The sequence below is a fragment of the Oncorhynchus clarkii genome, chromosome 19, assembly GCF_045791955.1.
Source record: "Oncorhynchus clarkii lewisi isolate Uvic-CL-2024 chromosome 19, UVic_Ocla_1.0, whole genome shotgun sequence".
Taxonomy (NCBI): domain Eukaryota; kingdom Metazoa; phylum Chordata; class Actinopteri; order Salmoniformes; family Salmonidae; genus Oncorhynchus; species Oncorhynchus clarkii.
In genome coordinates this window covers 40,119,908-40,132,742 of record NC_092165.1, presented here as the reverse complement: position 1 = coordinate 40,132,742, position 12,835 = coordinate 40,119,908, and the positions used below count along the sequence as shown (strand labels likewise).

General features: G+C 42.0%; 1 protein-coding gene across 3 annotated transcripts in view; it reads left to right on the top strand.

The window, feature by feature from the left end:
• The window catches only part of LOC139375182 (inositol-tetrakisphosphate 1-kinase-like), a 43,785-nt gene that overhangs the window by 13,334 nt on the left and 17,616 nt on the right, over positions 1 to 12,835 (top strand). For all 3 annotated transcript variants that reach the window (XM_071116735.1, XM_071116736.1, XM_071116737.1), the window contains exon 4: positions 9,923 to 10,048. In XM_071116735.1, coding sequence (XP_070972836.1) covers positions 9,923 to 10,048 — 126 coding nt within the window. The remainder of the gene's footprint in view (positions 1 to 9,922; positions 10,049 to 12,835) is intronic.

The following is a 12,835-nucleotide window of genomic DNA, read 5'->3' as shown; positions in this document are numbered from 1 at the left end:
GTACTGAATAAATTTGCAAAAATGTCAACTTGTTTGTGGGGAGGATTGGGGAGGATTTTTTTTATTTATTAATCCATTTTTAGAATAAGGGTGTAATGTGGAAAAAGTCAAAGGGTCTAAATACTTTCCGAATGCACTGGACGTAGGCAGGCTATTCTAGCTAAATAGTATGACTAAAGACCGTTCCGTATGGGGAGAACAGAGAATGTTAGATGATTTGCTGCCTGGCTCTTACTGCCTCAAATTCTTTATTTGATGAAGTAATTAAATAAAAGCAAGTAATACACACAACTGAAATATATATATATATATATATATATATATATATATATGTGGACCCGACAGACAAAGGAATATTTTGAACGTTCACTATTTTAGGCTGGCATTTTCATTAACACATTTTAATGTCATTATTTCATAATGCATTTTCATGTAAAAAAAAAAAATACCTTTATTTTTATTTTGTAAATGACTCTACCTCAAAGCCAAGATAAAGAATGCATAATGAGTAAGTCTGCAGCTCTCGTCAATATTGTATGAGCACAGAACATTAAGTATTACATCACTTCAGGGAAGATCACTCTGTGTTCCTCCCCCCAGTCCTAGCCCTCTGTAGCATGATCTTGGGAGTGCTAAAATTTTAGTTTTTTTTCCTGGATGTTATCTATATCTCTGACAGAGATGCTCATCTATCGGATCTCTAGAGCATGGTATCACCCCAGCCATCTGGAGTTGGTATGATGGAATTGGCGTGAGAGGAGGCTGGGAGCAGCAGGCCTTCAGTAATGAAGCCTCAGATGAGAGTAGCTCAGCAGTAGCGTCCTCCATTCTTTCTCTCCCAGGCTTTCAGAGTCACTAGAGCATAGGCTCAGCAGCTGTCATCTTCGCCATGGAGATCATATCCTCTCTACTTCTCAGTGATCTCAAACTTACAGTGAAGAGAAATGAGTAGTGGACTCGAAGCAGTGTGGATAGCCTGGTGGGGTGCCTCCACACTCCCAGTGAGGAGGGAGAAGGACACTGCCCTATGTACTCCAGGGAGATTCAGGAGCCTGGCGCTACGTAGCTCCCTTAATCTCCCTTAATCTCATGAAAGCTCAACATTCTGCCCTTGAACGGTTCTCTATTGTGGGTATTTTCTGTGATGTCTGTCACAGGCATGGCCTGTACTCCTGTCCCTGGGGGGCTCCAAAAGACGTCAGATGCCATTTTCTGATTTTAGTGTTTAGCATGACATCAATGGCTTCGCACTGAGTTCTGTGGTTACTCTGGAGCAAGATCATGCTACAGCCATGACGTGAGTAGCTGCATGGGACAGACCTGTTCTTTCCGGCAGTGGTGGAAAAAGTACTCAATTGTCATATTTGAGTAAAGGTAAAGATGCCTTCACAGAAAATGACTCAAGTGAAAGTCACCCAGTAAAATACTACTTGACAAAGTCTAAAAGTATTTGGTTTTAAATGGACCATCAAAAGTAAATGGAATTGCTAAAATTTACTTAAGTATCAAAAGTATAACCCATTTTAAATGTATATTAAGCAAACCAGATGGCACACTTTATTTTTATTTTTTATTGACGGATCGCCAGGGTAACACTCCAACACTCAGACATAATTTACAAACGAAGCATGTGTGTTTAGTGAGTCTGCCAGATCAAAGGCAGTAGGGATGACCAGGGATGTTCTCTTGATAAGTGTGTGAATTGGACCATTTTCCTGTCAATGTGGTGAGTACTTTTGGGTGTCAGGGAAAATGTATGGAGTAAAAAGCACGTTATTTTCTTTAGGAATCTAGTGAAGTAAAAGTTTGCAGAAATATAAATGGTAAAGTACAGACCCCTAAAAATGACATACAGTGGGGCAAAAAAAGTATTTAGTCAGCCACCAATTGTGCAAGTTCTCCCACTTAAGATGAGAGGCCTATAATTTTCATCATAGGTACACTTCAACTATGACAGACAAATTGAGGGGGAAAAAATTCTGAAAATCACATTGTAGGATTTTTAATGAATTTATTTGCAAATTATGGTAAGTATTTGTTCAATAACAAAAGTTTATCTCAATACTTTGTTATATACCCTTTGTTGACCATGACAGAGGTCAAATGTTTTCTGTAAGTCTTTACAAGGTTTTCACACACTGTTGCTGGTATTTTGGACCATTCCTCCATGCAGATCTCCTCTAGAGCAGTGATGTTTTGGGGCTGTTGCTGGGCAACACGGACTTTCAACTCCCTCCAAAGATTTTCTATGGTGTTGAGATCTGGAGACTGGCTAGGCCACTCCAGGACCTTGAAATGCTTCTTACGAAGCCACTCCTTCGTTGCCCGGGCGGTGTGTTTGGGATCATTGTCATGCTGAAAGACCCACGTTTCATCTTCAATGCCCTTGCTGATGGAGGTTTTCACTCAAAATCTCACGATACAGTGCCTTGCGAAAGTATTCGGCCCCCTTGAACTTTGCAACCTTTTGCCACATTTCAGGCTTCAAGGATAAAGATATAAAACTGTATTTTTTTGTGAAGAATCAATAACAAGTGGGACACAATCATGAAGTGGAACGACATTTATTGGATATTTCAAACTTTTTTAACAAATCAAAAACTGAAATTGGGCGTGCAAAATTATTCAGCCCCTTTACTTTCAGTGCAGCCAACTCTCTCCAGAAGTTCAGTGAGGATCTCTGAATGATCCAATGTTGACCTAAATGACTAATGATGAAAAATACAATCCACCTGTGTGTAATCAAGTCTCCGTATAAATGCACCTGCACTGTGATAGTCTCAGAGATTCGCTAAAAGCGCAGAGAGCATCATGAAGAACAAGGAACACACCAGGCAGGTCCGAGATACTGTTGTGAAGAAGTTTAAAGCCGGATTTGCATACAAAAAGATTTCCCAAGCTTTAAACATCCCAAGGAGCACTGTGCAAGCGATTAATATTGAAATGGAAGGAGTATCAGACCACTGCAAATCTACCAAGACCTGGCCGTCCCTCTAAACTTTCAGCTCATACAAGGAGAAGACTGATCAGAGATGCAGCCAAGAGGCCCATGATCACTCTGGATGAACTGCAGAGATCTACAGCTGAGGTGGGAGACTCTGTCCATAGGACAACAATCAGTCGTATATTGCACAAATCTGGCCTTTATGGAAGAGTGGCAAGAAGAAAGCCATTTCTTAAAGATATCCATAAAAAGTGTTGTTTAAAGTTTGCCACAAGCCACCTGGGAGACACACCAAACATGTGGAAGAAGGTGCTCTGGTCAGATGAAACCAAAATTGAACTTTTTGGCAACAATGCAAAACGTTATGTTTGGCGTAAAAGCAACACAGCTGAACACACCATCCCCACTGTCAAACATGGTGGTGGCAGCATCATGGTTTGGGCCTGCTTTTCTTCAGCAGGGACAGGGAAGATGGTTGATGGGAAGATGGATGGAGCCAAATACAGGACCATTCTGGAAGAAAACCTGATGGAGTCTGCAAAAGACCTGAGACTGGAACGGAGATTTGTCTTCCAACAAGACAATGATCCAAAACATAAAGCAAAATCTACAATGGAATGGTTCAAAAATAAACATATCCAGGTGTTAGAATGGCCAAGTCAAAGTCCAGACCTGAATCCAATCGAGAATCTGTGGAAAGAACTGAAAACTGCTGTTCACAAATGCTCTCCATCCAACCTCACTGAGCTCGAGCTGTTTTGCAAGGAGGAATGGGAAAAAATTTCAGTCTCTCGATGTGCAAAACTGATAGAGACATACCCCAAGCGACTTACAGCTGTAATCGCAGCAAAAGGTGGCGCTACAAAGTATTTTAACTTAAGGGGGCTGAATAATTTTGCACGCCCAATTTTTCAGTTTTTGATTTGTTAAAAAAGTTTGAAATATCCAATAAATGTCGTTCAACTTCATGATTGTGTCCCACTTGTTGCTGATTCTTCACAAAAAAATACAGTTTTATATCTTTGTTTGAAGCCTGAAATGTGGCAAAAGGACGCAAAGTTCAAGGTGGCCGAATACTTTCGCAAGGCACTGTACATGGCCCCATTCATTCTTTCCTTTACACGGATCAGTCGTCCTGGTCCCTTTGCAGAAAAACAGCCCCAAAGCATGATGTTTCCAACCCCCGTGCTTCACAGTAGGTATGGTGTTCTTTGGATGCAACTCAGCATTCTTTGTCCTCCAAACACGACGAGTTGAGTTTTTACCAAAAAGTTATATTTTGGTTTCATCTGACCATATGACATTCTCCCAATCTTCTTCTGGATCATCCAAATGCTCTCTAGCAAACTTCAGACGGGCCTGGACATGTACTGGTTTAAGCAGGGGGACACATCTGGCACTGCAGGATTTGAGTCCCTGGCGGCCTTAGTGTGTTACTGATGGTAGGCTTTGTTACTTTGGTCCCAGCTCTCTGCAGGTCATTCACTAGGTCCCCCCTGTGTGGTTCTGGGATTTTTGCTCACCATTCTTGTGATCATTTTGATCTTGCGTGGAGCCCCAGATCGAGGGAGATTATCAGTGGTCTTGTATGTCTTCCATTTCCTAATAATTGCTCCCACAGTTGATTTCTTCAAACCAAGCTGCTTACCTATTGCAGATTCAGTCTTCCCAGCCTGGTTTCTGGTGTCCTTTGACAGCTCTTTGGTCTTGGCCATAGTGGAGTTTGGAGTGTGACTGTTTGAGGTTGTGGACAGGTGTCTTTTATACTGATAACAAGTTCAAACAGGTGCCATTAATACAGGTAATGAGTGGAGGACAGATGATCCTCTTACAGGTCTGTGAGAGCCAGAAATCATAAAATTCATTAAAAATCCTACAATGTGATTTTCTGGATTTTTTTTTCTCATTTTGTCTGTCATAGTTGAAGTGTACCTGTGTTGAATATTACAGGCCTCTCTCATCTTTTTAAGTGAGAGAACTTGCACAATTGGTGGCTGACTAAATACTTTTTTGCCCCACTGTATGTAGTACTTTTACTTAAGTACTTTACACTACTGCTTTCCGGTGTATGGTGTGAAGTCCTGTGTGTGTGAGGTGGGGGCAGGCTGTTGACAGGACCTCTCTGTTGTGGATTTAGGAGATTAGAAACTGCGCCTCAGTGGTGCACAGCCAAATCCCCTCTGCCTGCTCTCCAACCCATACCAAAGAGACGGCGAGTAAGAGAAGGAGACTGGTTGGAGGGCGAGCCCTGGAAGCAGTGGTGCAGCGTGTCCTCTCTAGCTACCTCCATCTCAGTACTGACTAAATTGTCCCTGTGCTTCGACTACTCCTTTAGTGTTGTGTGCCCTGTCTTTTTAATGGTTTGTTGCAGTATAGTGTATATACAGTGCCTATATATTAGAGGTTAACCGATTTTATGATTTTTCAACGCCGATACCGATTATTGGAGGACCATAAAAGCCGGTGCCGATTAATCGGATGATTTTTTTATTGTATTTATTTGTAATAATGACAATTACAACAATACTGAATGAACACTTATTTTAACTTAATATAATACATCAATAAAATCTATTTAGCCTCAAGTAAATAATGAAACATGTTCAATTTGGTTTAAATAATGCAAAAACAAAGTGTTGGAGAAGAAAGTAAAAGTGCAATATGTTCCATGTAAAATATGTGCCATGTAAGAAAGCTAACGTTTCAGTTCCTTGCTCAGAACATGAGAACATATGAAAGCTGGTGGTTCCTTTTAACACGAGTCTTTAATATTCCCAGGTAAGACGTTTTAGGTTGTAGTTATTATAGAAATTATAGGACTTTCCCTCTATACCATTTGTATTTCATTAACCTTTGACTATTGGATGTTCTTATAGGCACTTTACTATTGCCAGTGTAACAGTATAGCTTCCGTCCCTCTCCTCGCTCCTCCCTGGGCTCGAACCTGCAACAAAATGACAATTAGTGTGCGCTAACTAGCTAGCCATTTCATTTCGGTTACGCAAGCCTCATCTCGGGAGTTGATAGGCTTGAAGTCATAAACAGCGCAATGCTTGATGCACAACGAAGAGCTGCTGGCAAAACGCACGAAAGTGCTGTTTGAATGAATGTTGACGCGCCTGCTTTTGCCTACCACCGCTCAGTCAGATACTTGTATGCTCAGTCAGATTATATGCAACGCAGGACACGCTAGATAATATCTAGTAATATCATCAACCATGTGTAGTTAACTAGTGATTATGATGGTTTTTTATAAGATAAATTTAATGCTAGCTAGCAACTTACCTTGGCTTACTGCATTCGCGTAACAGTCTCCTTGTGGAATGCAACGAAAGAGAGGCAGGTCGTTATCGCGTTGGACTAGTTAACTGTAAGGTTGCAAGATTGGATCCCCTGAGCTGACAAGGTGAAAGTCTGTCATTCTGCCCCGGAACAAGGCAGTTAACCCACGGTTCCTAGGCCGTCTTTGAAAATAAGAATGTGTTCTTAACTGGCTTGCCTAGTTAAATAAAGATTAAATAAAGGTGTTAAAAAAATATTTAAAAAATGGCAAATCGGCGCCCCAAAATACCGATTTCCGATTGTTATGAAAACTTGAAATCGGCCCTAATTAATCGGCCACTCCGATTTAATTGGTCGACCTCTACTATATATCCTTATGTCACGGGAATTTTACAATGTTATTCAGCCCTTAAGTCACCGGTAAGGACTGGAATTGGGCACGGCAAGAGTTCGAGGAGGACGCTCAGGGACTCTCCACAGAGGAGGGGGGAGGTTAAATGTAAGATAATAGATCTTGAGGGGAAGGTTATAAAACATGGTTGTTCCACCTCGCTATCTTAAAATAAACACACTAACTTTAAGTCACTCTGGATAAGAGCGTCTGCTAAATTACTCAAATGTAATTGTAAATAAGAGGAACACCCAGGCGTGTGTGTGCCCTCCCTTAATCTCCCATGGGCAGATTCTGCGTGTAGACCAAAGGACTGAATGGGATGCATGAGATATCGAGCTGCATTAGTTACGTTTTTTGGGGTTTTCATCACTGGTTATTTGGACGTATCAGGTTTGGGCGAAGGTAGTGCTTAAACTGCTCCAGTGCGTCGATTGGAGGAGGGGGGCTGAGTTTCCGAGGGTGAATACTTCGTTTTTGCCAGATCTTTCCATTTCTAACCCGTATGAACACAGAAGTTAATCACGGATCTGACCCAAATGATGCTAGATTTCACTTCTGGATTAACAGAGATTATTGTTCCCTGCTCTGCATAAAGGTTCTCAGACAATACAATGTAGACCTACTGTATGTATGAGATTCTAGTTAATCCCTAACATAATGGAAAGGAGTGTCACCTTTACATACATGATGACATAATATACAGTAAACCATTGCCTGGTTAGTGTTACTGACAAAAAGTTAGTTCATAATCTTGAACCAAATTTGGATAAAGGTGTGTCGATTGGTACAGTACAGGTTTGTCTTCTAAGCATTTACAAGAGCAGGACCAAGGTTAGGCTAATGAGTCATCTATCCATTACTTTTCCTAAAATGATTAAACAGCCTGCCCTGTACTGCGACTGACAGGCTCTGCCCAGCACTAACGCTTCGATCACACTGACTGCATCATTGCATTTTGGTACACCAGAATTACATTCATTTCCAATGAAACTCTGCATTTGAGATTATTGTGGACTACAGGAATGGAGGACCGAGCACTCCCCCATTCTCATCGACTGGGCTGTAGTGGAGCAGATTGAGAGTTTCAAGTTCCTTGGCGTCCACCATCAAACTAACATGCTCCAAAAACACCAAGACAGTCGTGAAGAGGGCACGACAAAACCTATTGCCCCTCAGGAGACTGAAAAGATTTGGCATGGGTCCTCAGATCCTCAAAAGGTTCTACAGCTGCACCATCGAGAGCATCCTGACAGGTTGCATCACTGCCTGGTATGGCAACTGCTCGACCTCCAACCGCAAGGCAATACAGAGGGTAGTGCATACGGCCCAGTACATCACAGGGGCCAAGCTTCCTGCCATACAGGACCTCTATACCAGGCAGTATCAGAGGAAGGCCCTAAGAATTGTCAGACTCCAGCCACACTAGTTATAGACTGTTCTCTTTGCATCCCCCCCCCCCCCCCTACTCTGTTATTATCTATGCATAGTCACTTTAATAACTCTACCTACATGTACATATTACCTCAATTAACTTGACAATGGTGCTTGACAACTTGACAATATAGCCCCGCTGTCATTTACTGGTGCACTTTAATTATTTGTTATTCTTATGTTAATGTTTTTTTGTTTGTTGCTGTTTTCTTAAAATTGAATTGTTGGTTAAGGGCTTGTAATAAGCATTTCACTGCAAAGTTTACACCTGTTGTATTCGGTGCATGTGACAAATAAAATGGGATTTGCTTTGCAACATCGTTGCAGTGCGTTCAGTGTGGTGCATATGTTGGATTTGTCGAACGTATGCGTCAAACTGTATGCGTAGACAGCTTGACAGAAATGGTATCAGAAGGTGAATTTTTGTTGCGTCCATATCCAGATGATGCTGCATACTATTTTGCGCAGGAACGCTGCCGGTGTGATCCAAGCATAAGACCTGTCCTCTTCCCTACACTGCCAGACCATGCTAGTGTTCAGCAGCTTTTCAATGTTCACATCTCTCTTTGCTGAACGTTATTGTTCACCTGTCCTGTCTGACTGATCCACTGTGTGCTCTTAAGGTGTCTTTATTTTGCTCTCATACTGAACACAAATTACTCAGATGAACCAGCTACTCTAATTAGCTCTGCTAGCTAAATGTTATTTTATTGACACATCTCCAGTTACTGAAAAAGTGGCTGATAATGAGTATTAACGGTCTAATGCTCCTTTTTAAAGACATCTAGCCCTCATAATGCCTTCCAATGTGCTCCTTATCACAAATGTGCTACCTGTGTACACGCAGATATAGAAGACTGGCAGTGTTCTTGTCGAGTGCAGAATGCTTGACCAGTCCGGTACCTGGGGGAAAATCCTCCTTCTGTGTAAGGCCATTGCCTTTACATCCATTTTACTGTACTAATAGATTTAATAAAGTGTAACAAACGGTCATTCCATATCATGTAGGCCTATTTATTTGCATGTTATTTTTGCATTTAGCAAGTATTGCTGTTAGTCTGCTAAATGCCTATTGTTAATTATAGGAAAGGAAGAGCATGCTCAGCCTTGCTGTATTAGACAGTTCTGGACTCAGTCTGACTTTTTAGTTTTTTGCTGATTTGTGTGTATCAAAATAGCCCTTCACTATCAGTGAGCCGTTTCTTCAGGTTAGAAATGCATGGCCCCTCTGCTGGAGACGAGCCTACTGAAGTACACACACAAGCAGGCATACAAACATAATGGGGACTCAGACATGCTGACAAAAGGGTCTTAGAAAAGGGTACGGTCTAAAGCACACAAACCCAGAGATTTAGAGAATCAGAATACACACCCGTACATACGGTTTCTTCCACACACATTTACCCCTCCCTCCCTCACACCACAGTGGATCCATTCAGCTTAGATCACAATAGAGGCTCATTGTGATTTGGACACATCATGTAGCCCAGTAGAAGAGGGACTGTTGTGCCCCAAAGCCTGTCACTTCTTCTGGAGAGTGTGTGTGTGTGCTTGGGTGTACGTCCTCTGGGTATATGTACTGACCCACACAACTCCCCCACACAACACCAGTATCGACCTACAGTACACTACTGACCACAGCAGCCAGACCTATCCTATAACTCTATGCCTGTTGAGGCAAAGTTAGTTCTGTATCTCTGCAGGAAGGAAACACCCCCTGCGGCATCATTTTACATTGTTTAGCAAGAGTGTTACCAAAAACATACAAAACAAAAAGACAGTGGTTATGGCTATAGTGGTAGTACAGTAGCTTTCCTTGTTAATGTTTCCTTGTTGACCTCTAACCCCTGACCTCTCCTGTGTCTTCCCAGCTGGACCTGAGCCAGCCCCTGGAGGAGCAAGGTCCCCTAGATGTCATCATCCACAAGCTGACCGACCTGATCCTGGAGGCCGACCAGAACGACACCCAGTCAGTCCTGCTGGTGCAGAGAGTGCAGGTGAGGGAGGGAGGGCCTGAGTTACAACAGCCAACAGTCTATGATTCCACAACACCACTAACAGATTTCACCACTACAACACGTCTGGTAATTAGTGGTTTTGCTAATTAGAGGGGGAAGTGGTCATGTATTTCTGTATCTCACAGGAACAGCCTGTGTTGTGAATGTTGTGCACTCATTTTGTGTCTCTTAGTGGGAACAGTTTGAAATGAATGTGTTTTGAAGTGTGAGGTGTGTGGTGATGGTTGCTGTGTGTTTGTTCTTGTGTGGATCGATCTGGCAGTGCTTTAAAAGGTGTTAGATGTGGTCTCCATCCATGCCACCCTTCTCTCGCCCTCCCCCTCCTCCTCTGTTTCTGGATGACTCAGAGGGCTCTGCTGTTATCGTGTGCAGAGTCACGCAGTCACGCCATCCTCCCTGCCAGGGACTGAGACTACGCTGCTGCTGACTGCTTATTTGGAAAGGAAAGATGGGGATGTTCAAAAGGGACAGATAATCAACAGAACAAAATGCTTCTCAGATTTTTTTATATATTAATCTTAATGTCACATCAGCACGCAATGTTCAGTTCCTTTCTTTTATGCCAATTTAAAAGTGGGGATCAATCAATTAAATGTATTTAAAGCCTTTGTAAAACATTATTTAAAAAAAAATTTATCAGCTGATTTCACAAAGTGATATACAGAAACCCAGCCTAAAATCCCAAATAGTAAGCAATGCAGATGTAAAAGCACGGTAGCTAGGAAAAACTCCCTAGAAAGGCAGGAACCTAGGAAGAAACCTAGAGGAACCAGGCTCTGAGGGGTGGCCAGTCCTCTTCTTTAAGCCTATTGTACCTGTCAATAGAGCCCGTCAAGGACCCCACCTCTTGAAATGATATCGATCTTGGCTGCAGATGACTAGGATGGTTGAAAGGGAGGGTTGGTTAACAACTGTTGATTTGATCTCCACTCCCTCCTGTAGGTATTTTATGACTCAGAATATCCCCATCTTGCTGTGTGAAGGCATAGTAATTATTGCTATCAGAGACGCTACGCAGCAATATTACAAGCAGTTGGCTGGCAGGTTTTCTTTCAGGGAGATTAGAATTGAACTTTGACCCTGCCACTGAACGTCACATATGAGCCTTGCATTTAGTCAGTCCGTCATTCAGTGGCATGGAAATAAACAGCATTAATGATCAGACCTGTTACTGCATCCTGTAGTTTAGGGAATGAGGACTTCATTGTGGAAACATTGCCCAATAGTTTGCATACCTTCCTTTGACTATAACTGAATTAGATGTTCTCTAACTCTGCAAGGCTTTGTTTACATCTTAATGGGCATCAACCATATCCTGTGGATTAAGGTGAATGTGGTATTATTTTCTTTAGAGGACATCTAGGGGGAAATACCACAACCGCCTTCTATTGCAAAACAGGCAACCACAGCTAGTGCTTGTTGATTGTGAAGAATACCATCAATAAACACTTGGACTTGCATGGCCTTCAAGTATAGGCCTATGAATTGGGTTATACATAATTAATATGTTGGTCCGTTTCATTTGCATATGTACATTTAACTGCCAAAATAAAGGAAACACCAACATAGTGTTTTAATAGGGTGTTGGGCCACCACGAGCCAGAACAGCTTCACTGCACCTTGCCATAGAGTCTGGAACTCTACTGGATGGATGCGACACCATTTTTTCACCAGAAAATGTTCTGCTGGTGGTGGAAAACACTGTCTTAGGCGCCACTCCAGAATCTCTCTTAAGTATTCAATTGGGTTGAGATCTGGTGGCTGGGCGTCCATGGCATATCGTTTTCATGCTCATCAAATAATTTAGTGACCACTTGTACCCTGTGGATGGGGGCATTTTCATCCTGGAAGAGACCACTCCTATCAGGATAGAAATGCTTTACCATAGGTTGAAAGTGATCGCTCAGAATGGCTGTGTATTTATTGGTGTTTCCCTTGCCCTCTGGTGCCTAAACCAACGAGTGTGCTCACATACTCCCTTAAGACCTTCGCTTGAAAAAAATTAAAAAGTGCCAATAGTACAGTTTGTCCATTTTGAGACACCATAGTATACAGTATACACTTCCTCATAATAGTCGAAATTGATCTAAAATGACTCAAGAAATCTGTAATTTTAATTTTGACTTTTTGCTGATGAGATCTTAGTCGTGCAATTTTTACCTCTAGCTGAGATGTTTGGTGAGGTATTTCTCAGTGAAAAAATGTGCATGTAAACGAGCAGTCTCTCGTTGAATGACAACAGACTTTTATGAAGAATCCTTACTGTTTACCAATTACAAAAGAAGTGGCATAGACTTCGGCTACCAATTTTGGCTTGCCTTGAAGAAAAAAAATGTGTGTACACGAATGTCGTCATATATGGACAAAGCCTTCAGAGCTGTTTCAGCTGGGAAGCATGCGGTCGCCTTAATGGGTTGAGAGGACCTAAACCATGCCAGGAAATGCACCCCACACCATAAGAGCCGCCAGAACCCTCATTTACGAAAGTGTTTCCTTTTATTATGGCAGCTACCTGTAGGTTGACGTCTTTCTCCATTATTACCTAGCACACTCTGCCACACCCAAATCCCCATGGAGGAATCCACTGTCTGTCCCACCCTTTTTTCTCTCACACACATTTTTTATATTTTTTTTAAGCAAATTGATGGCCAAAATTCAGAGGAGTTGTCAGTTCTTTTAAACCACTGGAAGATTGTTTTGGCTTTAGTTTTTGATGGCAACATGTTTGTCTTATGTAACCACACTACCGTTTTGATCAGCGCTGGC